General features: G+C 40.5%; 1 protein-coding gene across 2 annotated transcripts in view; it reads left to right on the forward strand.

Annotated features, from left to right (window-relative positions):
• Positions 1–9991, forward strand: part of LOC149195488 (cytochrome P450 704C1-like) — a 35421-nt gene extending 25430 nt beyond the window's left edge. For both annotated transcript variants that reach the window (XM_089405338.1, XM_089405337.1), the window contains 4 exons: positions 7967–8254; positions 8395–8739; positions 9139–9339; positions 9425–9991. In XM_089405338.1, coding sequence (XP_089261464.1) covers positions 7967–8254; positions 8395–8739; positions 9139–9339; positions 9425–9613 — 1023 coding nt within the window. In that variant the 3' untranslated portion in view covers positions 9614–9991. The remainder of the gene's footprint in view (positions 1–7966; positions 8255–8394; positions 8740–9138; positions 9340–9424) is intronic.
• Positions 9992–25050: the final 15059 nt, after the last annotated feature.

Raw genomic sequence — 25050 nt, forward strand, 5'->3', positions numbered from 1 at the left:
CTAGGTAGTAAGATGAGGAGGGGAAAACTTAGTGTTTGTCAACAAACCTTCGATTAGTACCTGCGAGTCCCCATATACAAATAGGGTGTAAATGGACAGTTGTCTGGAGAACCAAAGAAGTCCCCAAAGAGCCAAGACTTCAGCTCTCATATTTGTGCCTGGTCCACCATTCCAGTGTATCCTGTATTGATAATTCTGGTTCACACGAACCCATACACCACAACCACATTGAGATCGATACGCAACACCATCAAAGAACCCCGTCGGGAAGTGCAAGGGATGTGAAAGAGATCTGTGAGATCGATCCCGAATTGGTCAAGTGGGAATCGTAACATTTTCTAGCCGAAGTAAGATCTTTTGGATGATGTGGTGAGAAATGATCAGAACTCACTTATGTGAAAGTTCCTGAATCTAACACACTAGAAACCCCTACTGCAATATCTGGTTTATTATTCCCTACTTGTTCTTTACATTAACAAGTTATTTATATGCATAAATATCGAAATAAACACAATTGCAGCCTTCACAAACATACAGATCAACAATTGAAATAAACTGAGACAACACACGGGACACCGTTATTTTTGGACAATCGTCCCCGCAGAAATCCAATGCAGGAAAACCGGTGCAGCATATAGAAGGTTTTATTATTAAGCAGATTCTAAATACAACTAGGGTGCCAGAAATGGCTCACCCTTCAGAGAATTTCCTTGGTAGCAATACCTCTATCTGGAGACAGATATTCCAGCTGATCAACAACCTGATGAAAGATCCCACAGTGACTCTGGCTATTCCTTGTGCTGGATAGCAAAAGCTACTCCACGCACTCTCTGGAACTGCGTCACCCTCTCTGGCTCTGCATCAACCAATCAGCTCTCAGTCTGTCCCACTGAATCACCTCACCACAGCCTCTGAATCCTTCTGCGTCAACTGCGTTAGCCTCTACGGCCTTTGCGTCAGCCTCTTGGCCCCCTGCGTCCTCAGCGCTGGCCTCCTCAGCCTCTGCGTCAACCCTTGCTGCCTCTGCGTCATCCCTCCAAGGCTCTGCTCTGCCTCTTTCGACACTCTGATGCCTCTTTCATATGTATTCCTCAGCTTACTGCCGAGATGCCCCTCACTGCAACTGATCACTTGTTCGATTTCCTTAGCAAACCTTGCCCCAGAAAATCGAAATGACTGATTTCTCTTGGTGTCTTGGTGTGTCTCCAACTAACCCTCAAGCCTCCCCTTATACTTTTCTTATTGACGATTCAACAACTGAGATTGAGTCCATAATCAATGTCTAAGATTAGATCTGGCTTGATCCTCGTTATTGAGAACTTTTTCACCCATATTATATTAATACACATTAATATTTTAATTTTCCTAAGTTTAGACTTAGGAACCCCATTAAAAATATTAATTATTTTAATATCTCTCCATCTGGGTGGAATTTCCCCAAACGATTTCTGGGTCTTGGAGATCTCATGTGGTTTAGCCTCTCCACCAATTTTCATGGCTAGATCACATCCGATGCTACCAAAAATCAACACTCCCTCTTAGCGAGGAATGTGCTCTAGTAATGCTTCACCACAGAAACATCACATTGATCCTCCACATCGGTACCTGTGTTGATGCTTGGCCTGTTGCCTCACATCCTCTACACTGCTTCTTCCTGTACTGCTGCCCATGACACTTCCACTGCCACTGCTACATCTGTATTGCAGCTCCCTCTCAAAATTTTGCATCATGCTGCCCATAGCACTGCCACTGCTAATTGTTGCACCGCAACTCAATTACCGAGAAGTAAGTAACTGAATTCCCCCAAATACTGACATCTCGGCCAGTCTGGAGGCCTCGTGATGCTAAAGCTACCTTTGCTGCTATCCTGTGCTCCCTGTGCTGCCACTGCGCTGCTGCAAACACCTTTGTGCCTCTCGCACTGCTGCAACCTTGCTGCGCTGCCAAAGACTTCCGCACTCTAGCCTTGCCTTGCCGCTCCAACAAACTTTGCTCCACCCGAAATTTGTCATCGTGCTACTGTCGTTAAGGGCTCCCGTAGCCGGATGTGATCCAAGAGTTTGGGTACCTCAAGGTTCCTGCCCCCCTTCTGTAGTCCTATCGACTACATCTCTATGTCTCCCCACCTCTTCTCTAGAGGCGCATGAGCACTCATGGAACAATCATCATCAGTCTCGACATCCTTCTCTGCCTTTGCTGGAGCAGCCTTTGAGTCGAAAGCTTCTCCCTTGCCTTTCTTCTTGGGGCACTAAGAGACATAATGTCCCAGCTCCCCACAGTTGAAGCACTTGACTTTGGAGATGTCTTTCTTCTTCCTCTTCTGAACCCCCTACTGTCCCATTGATGCGAGAGCTGCATCCTCCTCCTCCTCTTTCTTGATTCGAACTCCCTTATCGCTACTCCCCACCTTGGTCATTCTCCTGAGCTCTTCCTGTCGAAGAGTTGCCCACATCTCCTCCCAACTGGGGAGAGTTTCTCTGCCCAAAATGCTTTGGACAAATGTCTCCCACTCCTCGGAGACTGCATTTAGGGCAGTCTTGACCATGAACTCTAGATCTGGTGTAGACCCCACGGAAGTAAGCTGGTCGCGAATCCCTTGCAACTTGAGAAGGAAGGGATCTATCTCCTCTCCTTTCTGCATTTGATATGACCTCAGTTGATTTTCCAATAACATCTTCCGCTGCACGGAAGAGCCCTGGTATAAGGTGGTCAAGGTTTGCCACATTTCCCTTGTTGTGTTCTTCTCAGCAATATGTGGTTTACATGATCCTTGACCTTGTCTAGGATCATGCATTTCTCCTTCGCCTGGGCCTCCTCATACTTCTCATTTGCATCAGGGTCAACTGGGACAGCTATTGTTCTCAAGGCATAGTCCTTGATGCGATGTTTATCCAGGATTGCCAGGATCCTGGCCTTCTAGATGACAAAATTGGAAGCCCTGTCCAATCTGTCCTGATCCCTCAATTTGTTCATTGCCATCTCTGCTCCTCTTCTTTAGACTCCCTTTGACTCCTGATTTCCCTCTCAGAAATCCTTCGGCCAACTGTCGAATCACTCCTCTCCAATCCTCCTTTGTCGCTACAACCCGGATCTAGATTTCTTAGCTAGAAATCTGTCGAGGTAGTGCTTCCCTCTACCTTGGTTCAGTCTCCTTAGACACTGTTCTGCACTAACAGAAACAACGTCCCACCAGCTCCTCAAATCAAAATCTACACAGCTCCCTTAGCCCTGACAACTCGAAGAATCTGAGCCCTTCTGGCTCTGTGCAATCACAGTGAGAGCTGGATCAACTCCTCCTGGCCACTGCGTCAATCCTTCCTGGCTGAGAAAGATGACTTGGCACTGCGTAGGCCTGATCTGCCCCCCTCTGCCTCTGTGCTGGCCTGGACAATTGATGCAGCTACTGCGTGGGCTCCTCCCAGCTACTGCGTCTTCCTCTCCTGGCTCAGAATGCTGACGCAGGCATTGCGTGAGCCTCTGCGTCACCTTCTCTGCACTGTGTCACTCCTCCTTCTGCGTCTCTGGCTCTGAAACAACGCTGTCTTTCGGGACAACTACTTCTCTGCTACAAACTCTCAGATTTCTCGGCTAGTGTCTTCAGTCCTCCTGTGATCTGCAATCCCTCTGATACCATGTGAAAATTCCTAACTCTAGCACATCAGAAACCCCTACTGCAATATCTGGTTTATTATCTCGTACGTGTTCTTTACATTTAACAAGTTATTTATATGCATAAATATCGAAATAAACACAATTGCAGCCTTCCCAAACATACAGATCAACAACTGAGATAAACTGAGACAACACAAGAGACACTGTTATTTTTTGGACAATCGTCCCTGGAAAAACCCAATGCGGGAAACCCAGTGCAGCATATAGAGGATTTTATTATTAAGTAGATTTTGAATACAACCAGGGTGCCAGAAATGGATCACCCTTCAGAGAATTTCCTTGGCAGCAATACCTCTATCTGGAGACAGATATTCCGGTTGATTAGCATCCGGATGAATGATCCCATAGTGACTCTGGCTATTCCTTGTGCTGGACAGCAAAACCTGCTCCACGCACTCTCTGGAATTGCATCACCCTCTTAGGGACTGCGTCACCCTCTCTGGCTCTGCATCAGCCAATCAACTCTCAGTCTGTCCCACTGAATCACCTCACCACAACCTATGAAGCCTTCTGCGTCAACTGCGTCAGCCTCTATGGCCTCTGTGTTAGCCTCTTATCCCTTTGTGTCCTCAGCGCTGGCCTCCTTAGCCTCTGCGTCAACACCTTAAATATGTGTCCATACCTAGCACGCCATATTTCCCAAATAGTAAGAAAAGGAGTCGCCTTAACCTTACCTCTCCGTGCCAACCACCATTGGAGACATTCTTCTATGTGTCCAAATCTTCTGCAAGGTAGATTTAAAGAAGAGAAAATGTTGTTCCAGACTATGATAGTGGTCAGGCACTCAAAGAACAGATGAGAATTGTTTTCGAAAGAGTTTTAACTTTTTGCACAGAGGGCATTTCCCTGGCCCATTGAGTCCCCTCTTACATAGATTTTCCCAGGTGAGGTTCTTGTTCCTCCAAACCAGCCAAATGAATAGTATGATCTTGATAGGGATGTCAAGTTTCCAAACCTTATAGAACGAGCAAGTATGATGTAGAGCATGGGTAGTGAGAATAAGATACCTGTAAGTGTCCGCCACTTCCACCAAATTAGCCCGCAGCTTCCCGACCCAGGTGATGAGGCCCTCCTCCTCTGTTCTGCAAAGTCCTACAAGTCTAAGAGACTGAATAAAAGCATCCCATTCTTCCGCATATGTACCTGTCAAGCCCCGCCTGTTTCCAAATAGGAAAACTCCCATTCCAATCAGCAATTGCTTGTTCTAACAGGAATATGCCTCGAGCTTGTAGTCGTTGCAATAGATCCCCAGTGAAATCATGTGCAACAACCACCTCCTTAATGCTATCAATACCAATAATGATTTCCCCTGCCAAAAGTCCAATAGATTCTCTGCAAAAACAAATCCCTCACTTTTTGGAAACTTCTCCAGATATAGGATCCAGAGTTGCTCCCAAGTAGTCCTGATCTGATCTAGTCTTCTGCCCTTTTCTTTTCCAAGTATTTTGTGGAGATGATGTCCCTCCAGATTCCTTCCTTGAATAGTCCTCGCCACAGGGATTTCATAATAAGAGCCCATCCAAAAAATTTTATATCTAAAATACCCCAGCCACCTTGGTCCTTTGGGATAGTAATACTTTCCCATTTTGTGAGATGATATTTCTGAATTTCTTCCCTTCCTGCCCAAATAAAATGTGCCATGATGTGTTTGATTTTGTTAATGATGGCCGAGGGGAGGATGTATAAATGTGCCCAGTATACAGTCAGCTGTTGAAGTACAACTTGTGCCAATATGTATCGACCCCCTAGGGACAGCCATCAATGTGCCCATCCATTTAGTCTGCACCTATATTTGTCAATTATCCAAAGCCAATCTGCAATTTTGTAGTTATTAAGCTTGAGTCTAAAACCAAGGTATGTGAGGTCGTCACACAAAGGCCGAGATTGGAAGTTGAATAATCTTACAATCTCATTAATCTCCCCCGGATCTCCCGATGAGTATAGTATATAAGATTTACCTTCATTTGCCAGCATACCTGATGCAGCTCCAAATCGTTGCAATATATCATAGAACACCCTCCATTGTGTCCTAGACACCATTCCAAATGCTAGAATATCATCCACAAAAAAATTATGTGAGACCTTAATAACTGCACACAACCTTATACCATTGAATTGACCTCCTAAAACAGCCAACTTGATCTTGAGGCTAAGGCAATCCATTATCAAAATGAATAACAAAGGAGAAAGTGAACAACCTTGTCGTAGTCCCCTGCTAGCACTGAAGAATTTTGAAGGGTATCCATTGATCAGAACTGCAAAATGTGCACTAGAAACACAAGCCATGATCCACTCAATGATTGGTGTAGATAGGCCAATCTTTGATAGGATGAGGCGCAAGAATGCCCAGTCAACACAATCATAAGCTTTCCAAAGGTCCACTTTCATCACTAAAGCCTTAGTTTTCCTGGTATGGATGGAATGAATAATCTCCTGAGTGGTGGCCACTGCATCGTGTATCAGCCTGTTGTGAAGGAAACCTGATTGTTCCCGTGATATGTGAATCGAGAGGGTTCCTTTGATGCGCTCTGCAATAATTTTTGATATAAGTTTGTAAGTGATGTTGCAGAGTGAAATGGGCCGAAAATCAAGAAAGGAGGAAGCGACTGATGCTTTAGGAATCATGGCGGTTGTTATCCATGTGATGGATTACAAGCTATTGCTAGAGATCATGTCCCTCAGATGGGATCTCTTTTCACATTAATCTCTCTGTATCTCTTTATATATCCTTGTGTGAATACTCCATGGAAAAATAGTATGGTGCAGAATCATAAATTGACAGCGATGAATGCCAATAGGGTCTTTTACTAAAATCAATAATGGATGCAATCTGCAAACTGGGCTTTGGGTTGGAGATCAACAGCTTATCAAATATCAACTCTTGAGCAGAGGCATCTTTTGCAAAGGCTTTTGATACTGCAAATGCTATGCTTTTGTGGTGTTATGTTGATCTTGCATGGAGATTAAAACAATACTTCAATATTGGGTCAGAAGTCACCATGAAAGAAAGCATCAAAACAGTGGATGATTTTGTCTACAAGGTATTCAGAAGAGGAGACGGGAGATTTCTGTCCAAAATAACTATGTAAGAGAACTTGGTTTGGAACTTATGTCACAAGCAGACGTTCTAATTGTTCTTTTCACATTTTCTCGGACTAGTTAATTGCTGGTACTCATGACCTTGTTTCTCTGTCACTGGCTTCAAATATTTTTACAGGTAAAGACATACCGTCTTTCTTTCTTGCATTAAGTGAGAAATACCCAGAGAATTACTCGGACAAGTATCTCCGACATATTATTTTGAATTTCATGATAGCTGGTCGGGACACAACTGCAGTTACCCTTTGTGGATTTTTTTATTTTCTTTGCAATAATCCCGATGTTGAAGGAAAAATTCTGCAAGAAATTCGTGACCTGGTCAAGGAGAATGAATGTATGTCAATTGAAGAATCTATAATTATGTTTTCTCAAAGTCTGACGCATGCAGTATTGGATAACATGCACTATCTTCAAGCCACTTTATAAGAAGCCTTGCGCTTACACCCAGCTGTTCCTGTGGTAAGACGCGTATATTTATACAGTCATTTAGGTATCACAAACATTCTTTTGACTGATCATTGTCCAGGAAGCTAGTACCTTACCAGCACCCCGTGGCTTTCTGGAGGGATGGCTGTATTCACTGCTAGCCACAATAACAGCTAGTAAACCTGTAGGCCAAAGTGAGAATGGATTCCATGACTTCCTGGATAATTACACCATAGTGGAAAGGGTTGAACTAGCCAAGTTATCCCTAGGGTCTATACACACACATTTATTAAAGGCTAGCCCAAGGATTAGTGCAATTAATTGCCATTCACCCAAGTATGTTGTTGATGCTGAGGTTTTAGGTCACAAGTTCAAATTTAATTGAATCCATTAGGGTTAAAAATAGTGATTGTAGTTGATGGTTGAGCCACTCTCCATTTCGATATGCAGAAAGGATCCCTGAGGCCTCAAACTATATATATGAAATTCCAGTTTCAAGACTTACTAATGGTTGCCTCTTGAAATTCCAAGAAAGAAGGCGATGTGCCATGTGAGAAAATGATTATTGATATCAGCCCCTAGGGACCTCTTGGGATTGCAGTTGATATCCATGTGATTGATTACACGCTATTGCTAGAGGGCATCCCTAGGATGGGAGTTCTTTTCACATTAATTTCTTTCTGTATTTCTTTATATATCCTTATGTGAATACTCTATGGCAAAATAGTATGGGGCAGAATCACAATTTGACAGGGATAAATGCCAATAGGGTCTTTTACTGAAATCAACAATGGATGCAATCTGCAAACTGGCCTTTGGGGTGGAGATCAACAGCTTATCGAATGCCAACTCTGGAGCAGAGGCATCTTTTGCAGAGGCTTTTGATACTGCAAATGCTATGCTTTTGTGGCGTTATATTGATCTTTCTTGGAAATTAAAACGATACTTCAATATTGGGTCAGAAGTCACCGTGAAGGAAAGTATCAAAACAGTGGATGATTTTATCTACAAGGTCATTCAGAAGGGAAGACAGGAGATTTCCGTCCAAACTAACTATGTAAGAGAATTCTCACACCTGTCTTAGTATCTTATGCCACAAGCAGACTATCTAATTGTTCTTTTCACATTTCTCTGACTAGTTTATTGCTGGAATTCATGACCTTGTTTCTCTGTCACTGGGTTCAAATATTTTTACAGGTAAAACCAGATATATTGTCTCGCTTTATTGCATTGAGTGAGAAACACCCAGAGAATTACTCGGACAAGTATCTCCGAGATATTATTCTGAATTTCATGATAGCTGGCCGGGACACAACTGCAGTTACCCTTTGTTGGTTTGTTCATTTGCTTTGCAAAAATCCAGATGTTGAAGGAAAAATTCTGCAAGAAATTTGTGGCCTGGTCAAGGAGAATGAATGTATGTCAATTGAAGAATCTATAAGTATGTTTTCTCAAAGTCTGACGCACACAGTATTGGATAACATGCACTATCTTCAAGCAGCTTTATCAGAAGCCTTGCGCTTACACCCAGCTGTTCCTGTGGTAAGACGCATATATTTCTTCGGTCATTTGGGTGTCTCCAACATTCTTTTGACTAATCATTGTCCATCAATAATTGTGTCTTGTTAGTCTTGTTTCTCCTCTTGTTAGCATGCACTGGAATTCCATTAGTTAGGATAGAGGATATATGGCATAATATTATATCCATATTTTCATTGCATTTGTGGGTTTGCCCAAACCAATTTCTTTTATGACTTTTCTTTTGCAAAAATATGGATAAGTTCATTTGATTTTTGGATTCCTATGCTTAAATTAGAAGTGCAGAAATAGTTGTACCTTTTGAATATAATACCTCCTATATTCATCATCGTTCTCCATTTAGTATTGATTTCAAGATCAAAGAGTATGGCTCATCATAAATTGACAAAACACAATTTGCAGGATGCAAAGTATGTAGTTTCTGATGACATCCTTCCCGATGGATTCAAAGTCAAGAAAGGTGATATCATCAACTATGTCCCTTACTCAATGGGAAGAATGAAATACCTCTGGGGCAGTGATGCAGAGGAGTTTAGGCCAGAGAGGTGGCTTCAGAATGGAGTTTTTACGCCTCAGTCACCATTCAAATTCACTGCATTTCAGGTAAGTCTCATAACCCTGATAGTTAATCTTTTGAAAAGTACCTATGGTCATGCCTTGAAATCGATAAGGTGTGCTTGACTTACAGGCTGGACCTCGCATTTGTCTTGGCAAGGAGTTTGCATACATGCAAATGAAGATTTTTGCTGCTGTGCTGGTACGTTTCTTCAAATTTGAAGCTGTTGAGGGTAAGGAAGTGAAATATCGTCCCTCACTGACACTCCATATGACTGAAGATGGATTAAATCTTCGTGTCAAGCCTAGATTAGATTGCTGAACACAGTTTTACTTTCATAATAAGGTACAGCGTACACAGAAAGCTTTTATCTGTTGTACGTAAGTGTTTTAAGATATTCTGATTTTGTCTAGTTGAAGGCATCTGTTATGTTGACTCTTGAGTCATACCACAATGTCAAAAGCCCCTTGGGTGATGAAAACATTGTTTGAATAGAAAATGTTGAATGAACCAGAGAAGTAGAACACACACTAGGCACAGAACAGTGCTTCACAATATAAGTTATATCATCTTATGTATTCATAGGTGCCGATCTGTGGCATCAATTCCCTGTTTGTCTAATAAGAACTTTATCTTATTATGTTGAATAAATGTTTAATAAAATAATAAAGAATTACAGGAATCCCTGATTTATGGATCTTTATGTTCGTGATTCTTTCTGTGCGCTGAAAGGCTGGATTTATGCTTTTTAATGCAACATGAATTTTTATTAGTCATACTGTATACCCAAATGGCAATTTTGTTGAAAGTGCTTGGATGATTTTGGTAGTGAGGTCTTTCCTGTGACCTGTTTTAGTCTACCCTAGTGGCAACTGTCAAATGGCCCTTTTTTACTTTTTGATATAAAATGCCCATAATTTACTGTTTATATAGATAGTCAAAGGAAGCATTCTATAAAAAGAAAGAAAAAAGAAAATAAAAAGGAATTAAAATATATGTGGGAGTGATTCTTTCCTATCAGACTATTTTAGTTATCTGTATTATATAATATATGTAAGTGATCCTTTCAAAAATTTTAACTAGTCAACATAAAGACGATGGCTTTGGGCCTGTACAGAACTCACATATCAATATTAGAATCATACAACATAGCCTATCTTGTATCAAAAGCACAATGAAGCCAGTCAGGGGAAGGTAACTAAATGATAAATAAAGAAACATGTGTGGTGTATTGAAAGTTTTTTTTTTTTTTTTCAAATGATTTATTCCATTTAAATTTATTTTCTTGCAGTATTGTTGTTACTGGGATTTTTAAGTTGTTTATTTTGAAAGTGCCCAATCCCTATCCTCAAGAATGGGACACCAATATTATCTCTTAACAATTTCTATTCCAATGAGTTGTGTTTTTCTTATGCAGATGAAGGGTAGTCCTCAAAGCAGCAGTATTTTCTTACAACAAATACAATCTTATAAATGAAAACCTTAAAATACAGTAGCAGAGATAGAAATATATAGCTAGAAACTGGCAGGAATATTTGCTTATAATCCTTAGTTTAAAATTCAGGAAACCTTATGCAGTACTATCATCTCTTGTTGTAAATCTCAAATACATATGTTTCAACAGAGAGATAATTTTCCTCATAGAAGGGACCAATTGCAGAGGGACAAATTTTCCTCAAGCTATATGAATTTAAAAGACTCCACCATCGAGTTGAGGGTCAGGATGTGACAATGGAAAACTCTCTCAACAACAACAATAACAGTGAGGCAAACAGATCTAGTTAGATCAGCACAGAATATGGCAATGCTGCCAAACAACTGATGTTGATGTTTGTAGCTTGGACAGGAACTTGTGCACAGGTTTTGTGTCAAATGTGTGGGAAGTCGTTTGAGTCCTTTCTATTTGTAATTCACTTTATGATTCTGATGATGATTGATGACATTGACAATTAGCACTTGTAGGTTGTAGCGATAGTATTGTAGACTGCAATATCATACTATCATGTTATTTTGGACTATAAGGTCCTTTTAGAGCCTGCTTCTTGATGTTTTTAACGTTTTTGGTTCAAAGATGTTTTGCACTAAGTGCTATTTTGGTTATATGCACTATTACTTGCTATATAAATGAGAACTTTTGCATATTTGTGTATAAATGGTTTGGATTCATATTGATACACATGAATATATATGTTTTTTCTTTGAAATATGAATATTTTATGTGTTTTCGGTAAACCATATTTTTTTCTATTCTGGTCTGGTTCCGATCGGTTCTTGGTCCACATGGTTTTTCGGTTCGATCACCGGTTCAGTTCTGATAACATTGCATCCTGTTGTCGCTTAGATTGTAAGGCACTGCGACAATGACTCAGGGTGGGAGTTGTCACTCTGATCCCCGCCCACTACATTCTAGTTGTCTCTCAGCGACAGGCTATGGCGGGTAGATCCTATGAAAATGGGAGGATGAAAGACAAGTTGGGAACCAACTTATCTGGGAGACACAGTTGAGTGGCCCAACTACTTGGTTTAATTTAGCAAGACTTAAGGATTCGATTAAATTTAGAAATGAGACCAGTGCCTTATGGAGTCAAAAATTCTTGCTTATTACAAAAAGACCAAGTAATTGGATGGAAAACTGTTGTTTAAATTATCAAATAACCTATATGAGATGTGTTGTCACTCAGATTGTGCAGGCACCACGACAACCCCTCAGGGCGAGGATTTTCACTCTAATCCCCGCCTTCTCTGTTCTAGCTGTCTCCTAATAGAAGGCTATGGGGGGTAGTCCCTATGAAAAACAAGATGATGGAAAGCAGGTTGGGAACCAAATTGTCCGAGAGACACAGTTGAGTGGCCTAGCTACTTGGTAAGATTTAGAATTGAGACTAGTGCCTTATGGAGTCAAAAGTTCTTGCTTAATATAAATTATGACCAAGTAACCAGATGGACAATTGCTGCTAATATGATCAACTAACCTATATGAGATGCAACACCTAAGATCTAAGTGTGATGCAAGGATCTTGGTTAATTTTAGATTGTATGCCTAGTCTAAATAGAACCTTTCCCTTAACTGTTTTGAGAACAATCTTCAGTGTAGGTTGTAGGATGGAAGCCAACGAGAAGCAAACAAAGACTTGATTAACGATTGAGGGAGTGAGAAGGGAGGAGGTCCCCCTGTGTTCCAACCACCCAGTGCCTCTGGCGCTGTAGACACTGTGGCTTTGACGACTATAAGTTCATTGTGTTAACCACTAAGACAAGCTGAATCCCTCAAGCTAGATGAGAAGGGGTTGTCCTAGGAGTCTATCAACCAAGCGTATGCTTGGAGGTTATTTTTTAATGCAAGCTAAGCCTAGAATGCTTATGCAATGATCATGAGTGAGTTACTTAGTTTAATATTATTTATATGATTCAAGTACTTGAAGTTGATTATCTTATAACAAGAGTACTTTAACAATTTATTGGAAAAGAATCTGAAACAAGACCAAGTGTTCAAACTTCAATGATACAAGTGCCAACAATAGACAAAAGATCCTCTCTTCAATAATTAGCCAATGAGATGCCAATAACCATTACTTGAGATAACCTAGATGTCAATGATAATGCTCTTAGACAATGACAACAATTAAGAATCTTGAAGCACTTATCCACTTATTAATTAATCAATGACATGAAATGCCAATCACAATTCCTCAAGATGCACCAATTATGATCTTATGTTAATAATTTATGACAACAGTAAATAATTTATGACAACAGTGAGTAAATTTGCCTTAAATGCTAAATTCAAAGTGCATATGCTTGCCCAATGTAAGAAAGAGAAATCCAACTATCAAACGAACTTTTCCAACTCAACAATTTAGATGTATTCAACCTTCTTATGATGAGATTACCACAGTTATAACAAATCTGAAATGTTCATTACAATAGTAGGAAAAGATGTAAACAATGAGATATCTATGCTACAACAAGTGCCAAAATATGCCCAAAAATTGCCAAACCAAAAAAATTGATTTTTGAGCCCTTTTAGGTGTGTTATTCAGAAAATAGAGATTTGATTAAGTGATTATGCAGAAAATTTCTAGCAAGCAAAAATGTAGATCTAAGCTAGATCTTCAATGCTCAAGTGGCCAAAAATTTAAGAAAAAAATATTTTGCAATTTTAGAATATTTTGACCAATTAGATGCGTTTTTAAGGCACTTCTATCACTGTTATGAAGATGAATTTGCAACTGTAACAAAACAAAGATAAATGTTTAGGAGAAAACCCTAAGCCCAAGGCCTTGAAGATAAACTTGCCCAAGCTGCCAAAAAATATCCAATGCTTTTGCAACCTGAAAACACAAAGTTTGAGCAACTTTCTCCTACAAAACCACCAAGTATTCAGTCCCAAAAATTCAAAAGTCAAATTAGGGCTAAAAGGGAGCCAAGGGCAAGGGAAAAGTGGCGAAAGAAGATCACGGAAAGAGGAAGGAGGCCAAGAAAGGCCAGCGGCTCAAGGAGGAGGCCAAAGGAGGAGGGAGAAAGCCCAAAAGGCTTGACACAGGGAGGAGGAAGCCCTCTTAGGGCTTGCGGCTAGGGTTAGAGGGATGAAAAGCCCATGGCTAGCCCTAAGGGCAACGGTCTAGGGTTTAGGAGGGGAGCCGAGTGGCCTACGGCCCACGGCTAGGCCTGTAAAGGCCCTAAAACCCTCAGCACAGGGCCAAGAAGAGGAGGTTGAGGCCTCAAAAGGCTGACACTGACCTCTTGGAGGCCTAAACGGATGACATAGGGGCCAAATGGCTGATGCTGGCCTTAGAGAGGCTAGATATGGGCCCAGGAGGGCCAAAACATGAAACCCCGCCTTCAAAAATATTAATTTCCTTTAGATTTGCAAGTTTGCTCAATTTCTTCAATGCTTGGCCCTGCAAAATAAAATTTAGAGACTAGAGCTTACCCTCAGGGGCCTAGATTTAGCTCTATTCCAACCTTCTCCGCTTGATTTCACCTAGATAAATAGATTTACAAATACCCAAAATCCCAAATATATACAAAATCTAAAAAATCCCAAAACCTCAGTTAGCAAAAATAATATACAAAATTATTTTACAAATCTATTTACAAAATTTGCAAATGTACAAGGGTTTTGAAATAAATTTTGAGAAATAATTTTTATGGAGTTTTTCTTTGATAAATGGCTAAAAACACTTTAGAAAATTAATGCACACTATAGTCTTACCAAAATTTAAATCAACCAAATAAATATTTGGAATCCAAACAAAGTCGGTTCATGCCCATAGTTTGTGAACTTGGAGACCAAACACTGGGAACCTGCAAACGCTATATATATTTCTCAAGAAAATTTGTTAGACAATATGGCGAATCAAATCATCTAAGATAAACCCAAAATCTATCAATAGAATGAATTTATCCCCATCTAATGAAAAACAATTTTTAGCATTAATTAGCACAATATAGGAAAACCCGTACCTAGCACATACCACAAATCAACGAACACTGAACACCTTGAACTTCACCCCAAAGTCTTTATTATGATTCAAATAAATGTTTCCAACAGGACAATAGTGTTACATCAATGCTTTAGCAACAATTTCTTACCCAAATCTCAGATGGCTTTTAAGACAAATGACTCTCTAATTTATAGATAAATCCTCCAAGTGGAAAAATAACGGCTAGTTGGCTTGATCCTTGTCAAAATAATCTTGGTTGTTCATAAATCTTTGATGATATTTTAATCTTAGCTGTTGAAAATATTTATTTTGAGAAATTTTCGAATTTCTCATTAAATCCATTTTTTATTAGCTCAAAAATAATTATTTTGAGCTAATTTCCTCAAAATTTTGATTTTGACTTAACCACCAAGGTACAAGGGCACAATTTTTCTTGAAATTTCCAATATTCCCTTGGTGGGGGCCTCCAAAAATTAATTCTTTTGACACCCACGAATTTTTCCACTTGGAGAATTTAATTTCTCTAGACTTTTAATTTTGACTCTAATTAATTAAATTTCTGGCTTAAAATTTTGATTTATTTTTGCCAAAAAAATTAGTTAATTGACGCATGAGGGGATTTTTAATTTTTCCACCCTCTAATATTTTAGCCATGGTGTCTAAGTATGAGAGACTATGCCATAAAATATTTTTTACATAAGATTTTTTTACAAATTCAACCTTCAAAGAGGGGATACCCGTTCCGATTAGACTCTCAAATTACATATCCAATTCTGCGAGACAATATGATTTAGTAGACCAAGTGATAATAAAATAATTTAGTCAACTAGCTTAAATTATTCCCAAACCACTTTTACATAAAACTCAACTAAAACACTAGGACTCACCTAAGACTTTGACGAAGAATTCCACTTTAGCTTTGGGGTGAGGTTGGAGGGAAAAACTCTGTCGACCATCCGTGCTTAGAAACACAAATGAGTCAGTGAGAAGAACAACCTCCTAGGATGAAATTTTTGCCAAAATAATAGGCTTACCTATGTTGGTACATACATATACGGCCTTACTAGCATAATTTACATCATAAATTTGCAGAATGAGTTTACAAAGCTCAATAAATTGTTGAAAGATGCACCGATCATTTGAATTTTTTTTTGGCATATTTGTTTCCTTGGAACTTAGACAAAAAGTGTGCAACAAGATGCAAGTCCTAGAAACTAGGTGTAATGCAAGGATCTTGGTTACTTTTAAATTACATGCTTAGTCTAAATAGAACGTTCCTCTTAACTGTTTTGAGACCAGTCTTTAGAGTAGGTTGTGGGATGAAAGCCAACGGGAAGCAAGCAAAGACTTGATTAACGATACCTCCCCCTGTGTTCCAACCACCCAGTGCCTCTGGCGCTTCAGAGATTGCGGATTTGACGACTTCAAGGTCATTGTGTTAACAACTAAAAAGGGATGAATCCCTCAAGTTAGATGAGAAAGAGTTGTCCTAGGAGTCTATCAACCAAGTTTATGCTTGGAGGCAAATTATTAATGCAAATCAAGCCTAGAATGCTTATGTAGTGATTATGAGTGAAATTCTTAGTTTAAGATTTACATACTTCAAGTTATGATGATTCTTTAAAGACGAGAGTACTTGTAAATCAAAATGCAATCTTACAACTAAAAATGTACCAATAACTTAGTGCTAATGTCAAATCCACAAGATGCCAATTACTCAAAATATTCAATCAACAATCTTATGCCACAATTATGTTCTTAGACAATGCCAATGATGAAAAATGCTCAATTAAGATAAAAGTTAAGATGCCAATTTCTCAAGATAAACAATAAAATTACCAAAGCTTCTTAAGATTATGAAAGAGCACAAGATTATGAACTTAACGTAGAGCACTTATTCAACAATGCTTCAATCACAATGTCAAACAGGTCTTAATGCTAAAGTGAATTAGCTCATCAACAAGATTAGAAGATTTAGAGCTTAGATGTTTGAGTGGTTTAAGTGCCAAGTTAACAAATTCTCAAATTTAACACAAGACAAACAATTATTAGAACTTAACAATATAAACCACTATGAGCCAATTTAATTATGAAAGAGCCACTCATGAAGAAGTATAGGACAACAGTAAGTATATCACTTCAAACATGAAATATGAAGCATGAAATGACCAATGAGTTGCCTAATGACTTGCCAATGTAAATTTATGAATTTTAGTTCACTTATAATGTAATATTCAGTGTATATCAGATCTGAAAACTCTTATTACAGCAGCAAGAAAATTATGCAATTAGTGAGGTATTAGTGCAATGACTTATGCCAAAAAGTGCCCAAAATTTATCAAATGCTAGAACAAGTTTTCCAAACTGAAAAATTAGATTCTTAAGCCCTTTAAGATGCAATATTCTGAAAATATTAGATCTGATTATTTGGTTATGCAGTGATTTTCCAGCAAACAAATGTTTAGATCTAGGCTAGATACTTGATGCCCAAGTTGCCAAAACACTAACAAAGTTTAATCATGAAATTATTAAGGTGTTAAGACCATTTAGATATGATTTTAGGGTACTTATATCACTGGTATGAAGAATTTATGACAGCTGAAGCAAAATAGAGATAAAGTGAGGGTTTAGAGAGCAAACCCTAGGCCCAAGGCCTTGTAGCACACTTGTCAAATTTGCCCAAAATTTCTCCAATGTACTTGGCACCTGAAAATGCCAACTTAGGGCCAATTTCTCTGCAAAACACACCAAGTATTTAGTCCCAAAAAACTCAAAGATGGGCATAAGTCAAATTAGGGCCAAGGAGGACCAACGCTAGGCCAAGTAGGGCTAGCGTTGGGCTAGGAGGGGCATCTAAGGCTTAGCGGCTAGGGTTTGAGGCTAAAGGAAGTTGAAAAGGGTCAACGATGAGGGCAAGAGGGAGGATGAAGGACAGAAGAGGGGGACGGAGGAGGCCGAAGTAAGGGAAGGGCTTAGAAAGCCCATGACAAGCCTGAAAGGTTGTTGTCTAAGATAAAGGAGGGGGTTCAAGGCCTCCTAGGTCCATGGCCAGGCCTGAAAAGGCCTTGAACCCTTGACGCAGAGGCTCAGGAGGAAGACGCTTGGCTTGGCGAGTCTAGATATGGGCTTAGGAGCCCCAAAACTCGGAACCCCAGCTCTGAAAAAATTTATTTGCTTCAGATTTCCTTCAGTGGCTGGCCCTGCAAAATTTGGATACTAGATCTTACCCTCAAGGACCTAGATCTAGATCTATTCCAAATTTTCTTGTTTGATCACACCTACAAAAATAAGTTCACAAATGCCCAAAACCCCAATATATACAAAAATTCTCAAAACCCCAAAACCCCAGTTAAAAAAAAATAATTTACAAAAATATATTATACAAAAGTTATTTACAAATGTACAAATATACAATACTTTTAAAAAGAATTTTGAGAAATAATTTTTTATGAAATTTTTTGATAAATGGCTAAGTGTATTTCTAAGAATAGATGCAAGCTACAACCTTAGCGAAGTTAAATAAACCATATAAATATTCGGGGTTCAAACAAGGTCAGCCTATGTCCACAGTTTGTGAACTTGGAGTCCAAGGACTAGAGAACCTACAAACACTATATATTTTCCTCAAGAAAGCTAGTTAGACATATGGCGAATCAGATCACCTAAGATAGACCCAAAATATACCAATAAAATGTTCTTGTCACCATCTAATGAAAAAAAAACTTTAAATTTTTTTAAGCACAATATAGGAAAGCACATACCCAACACATACCTAGATAATAAACACCATGAACGGCACTCCAAAGTCTTTATTTTGATTCAAAATAATAACGGTTAGTTGGCTTGATTCTCGTCAAAATAATCTCGTCCTTCAAAAAATATTTGATCATATTTTAATCAGTGTTCCATGGGGTTGTGTCCCCTCACCTGGGGGTCGAATTTCCTAGCTCCCCTACGCTTCGGGGACTTGGGGACGAGAGGGGGTCGTTTCCCCATGCTCCCAAAAAACAGGGTACGCAAGGAAACTTGCCAGGGGTTGTTTTCGCAAAAAGGGGTCGTCTGGGGTCGTAAGGGGTTGTCGGGGGTCGTTTCCATTGACCAATTTCAAATTTTTTTAATGATTTTTTTTAAATCATAATTTTAATTTTTTTAATTGTTTTGACTATTTCCGGTCACAAGGGTTTTATTTTTTCATTGTTGAAGACCGACGCCCATCACTCTAACTTTCTAATGCCGCCATCGTTGTTGTTGGACGCCGATGCCATCGAAACTTGGATTCTGGATGCTGGACGCCATCGTTGCTAGACGTCGTTGAAACCTCTGTCTCTGCTGCACTCTGACTACTTTATGCTTCAAAGGTCATAGGTCCAAATCATGCCAGCATAACAATATAATGACCAAATTTCGGGTTCCTATTTAAATGTGCTTGTGACACCCTAACTGTACAACAAAGTTTGATTTTCCTTACCAATGCTTCTACAATTGCAACAATGGTCAAAGCAAACCACTTGTTTCTGAAACATAAAAGCACTTGACAAAACTTCATAATGAAGACTAATGTAAAGTAGAAAGCATTTTTGGATGTCTATTGAGACAAGAACTTTTAATCGGTCAAAAATTTCTGGTGCTGTGCTACAACATTAAAGACACATGCTGGCACAAAATATGGAACACGGGAAGTTGGATTCTTTTCATTTTATTTCCCTGATGTAAGTGAATCTGTACATCAATGAATTTTGGTCGATATTTTCTTCGACCAATTGGAAGATTCATTCGTTAGAAGGCCAAAGTCAACATCTCTAGGGCAACTCAAAGAATGGGAACAGAGGTTGAGCTTCTCAACTAGAAAGAAGAATATCTACAAATATTACAACTCAAATTGCCTTCTCCATCATTCCTACAAAATTGTCAAGACTCAAGTAGAAGAACTTCGGATAACCTGTCTGCTAGTCGCTGCAACTTTAAAGTCATTGAAGCATCTTTACCAAAATAAGATTGAGCATTTACCACCATTTGATTGAGATCATGTCCAAAAGCCTCTACACTACGATAATAATAGTTCTCCAACCTCCTTGTGATGATGTCGAGTGACAGTGGAAGAGGAATCCTGCCATGTAAACAATTTTTTAGTCTATTTCTAAACAGCAAGAAAATATAACTGTTTGAAAGTACCAGATGGAAATTCAATGTGGAAAATGTGATTTACAGTGTGTTATGCAACTTCTCATTGATTTATATTTTATATTTATAAGTTTTTAAGACCCCGACATCCCCTCACGTTTCCTAAAACTTGGTGGGGAGCTTTTGCATAGGCCGCTCCTGCGTATCCCCGCTCCCTCGCCTCCTCGTCCCGGAAACTTGGTGGAACAGTGCTTTTAATCTCCACCGTTGAAAATATTTCTTTTTGAGGAATTTTCGAATTTTTCATTTAACCCATTTTTTATTAGCTCAAAATTAATTATTTTGAGCTAATTTCCTCAAAAAATTGACTTTGACTTAATCACCAAGGTCCAAGGGTTCAAACTTTCTTAAAATTTCCAATATTCCCTTGCTGGAGGACCTCAAAAAATTAATTCCTTTGAGACCCACAAATTTTTTTCACTTGGAGAATTTAATTTCTCGAGACATTTAATTTTGATTCTAATTAATTAAATTTCTGGCTTAGGATTTTAAATTTTTGCCAAAAAATTTAATTCATTGACACTTGAGGGGATTAACAATTGTTTTCCACCCTCTAATATTTTAGCCATGGTGTCTAACTATGAGGGAACATACATTAAAATATTTTTTACATAAGATTTTTAAAATTCAACTCTTAAAGGTTCGGTATAGACCCTCAAATTATACACCCAATTCTGCGATACAATATGATATAGTAGAACAAGTGAGTTGTAATAAAATAATATAGCCAACTAGCTTAAATTATTCCCAAACCTCTTTTACATAAGACTCGATTAAAACACTAGGACTCACCTAAGACTTTGATGGAGAATCCCAACCTAGCTTTGGGGTGAGGTTGGAGGGAAAAACTTTGTCGACCGTCTGTGTTTAGAAACACAGATAAGTCAGTGAGATGAAAAACTTCCTAGGATGAAACTTTTGCCAAAATAATAGGCTTAACTAGGTTGTTACATACATACACAGTGTTACTAGCATCATTTATATTATACATTTGTTGAATGGGTTTACAATGACTCAATGAAAAACTGATTGATGATCCGATCCTTTGAAAAATTCTTGCATATTTGCTTCCTTGGAACTTTAACAGAAAGTGTGCCATACATCCAACATGAGGTTCACCTTCGGGAACCTAATTCATTGGAGGCGACATTCAAGGTGGCAAGAAAAGTTGAAAGCAAAATTATGGCAACAAGGAAGTCTACCACTCACAACTATAAAGATGTAAATTGTTGATTTGGGGTAGCATCGGATGTGCTCTAGCCACAAAATTTGGTGGAGAGGTTGGGGCACATGAGATCTCCAATACCCAGAAAGGGTTTGGCCAGATTCTAAACAGATCAGGAGATATTAAAATAATTAATATTTTTAATGGAGTCCCTAAGTCTAAATTTAGGGAAAACAAAATATTAATGTGTATTAATATGAATCTGTGTTAAAATGGTCCAAAATACATGGATCAAGCCAGATGTAATATTAATCGTTGATTAGGAACTTAATCTCAGCCGTTGATATGTCAACAGGGAAAGTATAAAAGGAGGCTTGAGGGTCAGTTGGAGAACACACCAGAGTGATCAGTCATTCTATTCTCTAGAGCGGGGTTTGTTAAGAAAGATAGAATCAGTGATTAGAGAGCCGCTGAGGGGCATTGAGTACAGAGAGACAGAGAGGCAGAGATAGTGTTGGGAGAGCAGCAGAGCAGCCAGAGAGAGTGACACAGGAGCAACCAGTGCTCACGCAGGGCCACGTAGAGGCAGCTAAGTGTTGCGTAGAGCACCAGAGAGGCCAGCATAGCTGACGTAGAGGGTCAGAGAGCTAACGCAAGGCCTCCTGGGGCTGACGCAGGGCCTCCTGGGGCTGACGCAGGCCAAGATAGGCTGACGCAGGCCAAGATAGGCTGACGCAGGGCCATCGCTGGGTTAGGAGAGGCTGACGCAGTCCAGATTGGGCAGACGTTGGGGTTTATGGGGTAGATTGGTGCTGAGTAGCTGCCAGAAGGATTATCCGGGGTTTCAGCCAGTAGATTTGTCAAAAACTGAGAGGTATTACTGCCAAGGAAATTCTCTGTTGGGTAAGTCAGTTTTGGCACCCAGATTGTACTCTGATATTGCTTAATAAGAAAACCCTCAGATAGCTGCACCGTTTTTCTCACATTGGGTTTTTCCGGGGACATTAGTCCAAAAATAATGGTGTTATATGGTGTGTTTGTTTCTGTTTCTTTTTAGTTGCTGATCTGTAATATGTTGAGCATGCACTAGTATTTATTTTCAGTATTTACATTGTAAATAACTTGTTAAGGAAAATAAAATGTAGGTAGAAATAAATCAGATAAAGTGCATGGAGGGTTTCTAACTAAGTAAACTTAGAAACTTCAACATGGTATCAGAGCGTGATCGCAGATCATAGGAGGACTAAAGGACATTAGCCAAACGGAGCAATAGCAGTGGAAAACAGTTGTCCCGAGGTGACAGAAGTTGTTTCTAGCAGCGCAGCAGCCAAGGAGAGTGATGCAGAGCTAGCCAGGGCTCACGCAGGGCCACGCAGAGGCAGTCGGGCGCTGCGCAGAGCCTCAGAGAGGCCAGCGTTGCTGACGCAGAGGGCCAGAGGGCTGACACATGGCTTCCCAGGGCAGACCCATCCGAGGTGACGCAGGGCCAGCATGATGTAGAGAGGGGCTGACGCAATCCACAGATAGGCAGTTGTTGGGGTTTAGAAGGCTGCAGGAATATTGCAGAGTGGAGCTGGTGAGGTACTGTAGTCAGAACAATACCTGACAGAGCAGGGCCAGAGGAGTTGCTACCGAGGGTTTCTAGCCGAGGAACCCAGATCAGTGGTGCGGTTGCACAAGACGATCAGAGTAGGGGGCATCTCGACAAGCGGCAGAAGGATTCCTAGGAGGGAAATCAGGACTCAGAGGGAGTCTAGAAAAGAACTTCCAGACGGGAAGTAGTGACTCAAAGGAGTCGAACAGAGAACTTCTAGGAGGGAAGTAGAGGAGCATCATGGCACTACACGGAGTAAGAGACCAGGGTAGACTGGACGGAGCATCGAACTTCGCAGTCTGGAAGGCCAGAATATTATCCATCCTTGACAGGAATCGTGTCAAGTACTTCGCCTTAAAGGTAATAGTTGTCCCAGTCAATCCCAGTGATAATGACAGGTACGAGGAGGCGATGGCGACGGCCAAGAGCATTATCCTTGACGAGGTCAAGGATCATGTAGTACCACACATAGCCGAGAAGGAAACGACGTTTGAGATGTGGGAGGCTCTTAAGAAGTTGTATCAGCATACTTTTGTGCAGAGAAGAATGTTGTTTGAGAATCAGATAAGGTTGTATCAGATGAAGAAGGGGCAATCGATTGACACCTTCCTTAGAGGACTGAATGAGATCCGAGACCAGTTGACTGCTATAGGGGCGACAACGGATTAGGAACTAATGGTGAGGACAGCCCTGAATGCTATCTCATAAGACTGGGAAGTATTTGTCCAGAGTATACTGGGCAGAGGGACACTTCCACCTTGGGACGAGATGTGGGCAGCTCTTCGCCAGGAAGAGATCAGACGTCAGTTGAAGACGAGTAGCAGCAACAAGGGGATCAAGGTCAAGCAGGAGGAGGAAGACATGGCCCTAGCATCTGAGGGAAAGTAGGAGAAGCGGAAGAAGAAAGATCTCTCCAAAATCAAGTGCTTCCACTGTGGGGAGCTGGGTCATTATGTTATCCAGTGTACAAGGAAGAAGAGTAAGGGAGAGTCTTTCGAGACTAAGGCAACGCTAGTAAGGGCAGAGAAGGAAGTTTTGACAGACAATGACTGTGCCATGAGTGCACATGTGCCACTTGAACGGAAGTGGGGAGACATCGAGCTGTAGTCAGATGGACTACAGGCGATGAGGAGCAGGATCCTCGAGGTACCCAACCTCTTGGATTAGACCTTGCTACAGGAGCCCTGAAGAGGAGTAGCAGGGCTGGCTGAGTCGGGTAGAGATGAATGCGGATGGAGCGGCAGAGAGAGCTACAGTGCAGGAGTCTCGAGACAATGCGAGGCTAGCAGGTTGCAGCAGTGCGAGAGGCACAGGAATGTTGCACCAGTGCAGGATGGCACAGAGAGGTGTGCAACGGTGCGAGATGCAGGGAGTTGCTGCAGCAGCGCAGAGGTCAGAGAGGGAGCACTTGTTAGCGACAGAGGGAGTTTCAACATCAGTGGGAGTTTCTAGCCCAACAGGGAGGTCAGATTGGGAGATCAGTTACTTACTTCTCAGTAACTGAGTTGCAGTGCAGCAGTGGGCAACATGATGCAACATGATGAGAGGATTTGCAGTGCAGATGCAGTGCTGGGAGAAAGGACTAGCAGCATCACGGATGTAGAGGGAGTTGTCGTACAGATGCAGCAGTGGCAGTGGCAGAACCATGGGCAGCAGTACAGGATACAACAGTGCAGAGAATGTTGGGCAGGAAGGCCTAGCATCAGCACAGGTACCGATGTTAGATGATCAGAGTAATACTCAGTGAGGAGTATTGCTAGAGCACAGTCCTCGCTAAGAGGGAGTGTTGATTTGGGGTAGCATCGGATGTGCTCTAGCCACGAAATTTGGTGGAGAGGTTGGGGCACATGATATCTCCAATACCTAGAAAGGGTTTGGGCAGATTCTAAACAAATCAGGAGATTAAAATAATTAATATTTTTAATGGAGTCCCTAAGTCTAAACTTATGGAAAATAAAATATTAATGTGTATTAATATGAATCTGTGTTAAAATGGTCCAAAAGACATGGATCAAACCAGATCTAATATTAGCCGTTGATTAGGGACTTAGTCTCGGCCGTTGATATGTCAACAGGGAAAGTATAAGAGGAGGCTTGAGGGTCACTTGGAGAACACACCAGAGTGATCAGTCATTCTATTCTCTAGAGCGGGATTTGCTAAGAGAGATAGAATCAGTGATTGGAGAGCAGCTGAGGGGCATTGAGTACAAAGAGACAGAGAGGCAGAGATAGTGCCGGGAGAGCAGTAGAACAGCCAGAGAGAGTGATGCAGGAGCAACTAGTGCGCACACAGGGCCATGCAGAGGCAGCTAAGTGTTGTGTAGAGCACCAGAGAGGCCAGTGTAGCTGACGCAGAGGGACAGAGAGCTGA

Source organism: Pinus tabuliformis, chromosome 2_2 (genome assembly GCF_031772625.1).
Source record: "Pinus tabuliformis cultivar Carrire ecotype Pingquan chromosome 2_2, CPIR1, whole genome shotgun sequence".
Lineage (NCBI taxonomy): Eukaryota > Viridiplantae > Streptophyta > Pinopsida > Pinales > Pinaceae > Pinus > Pinus tabuliformis.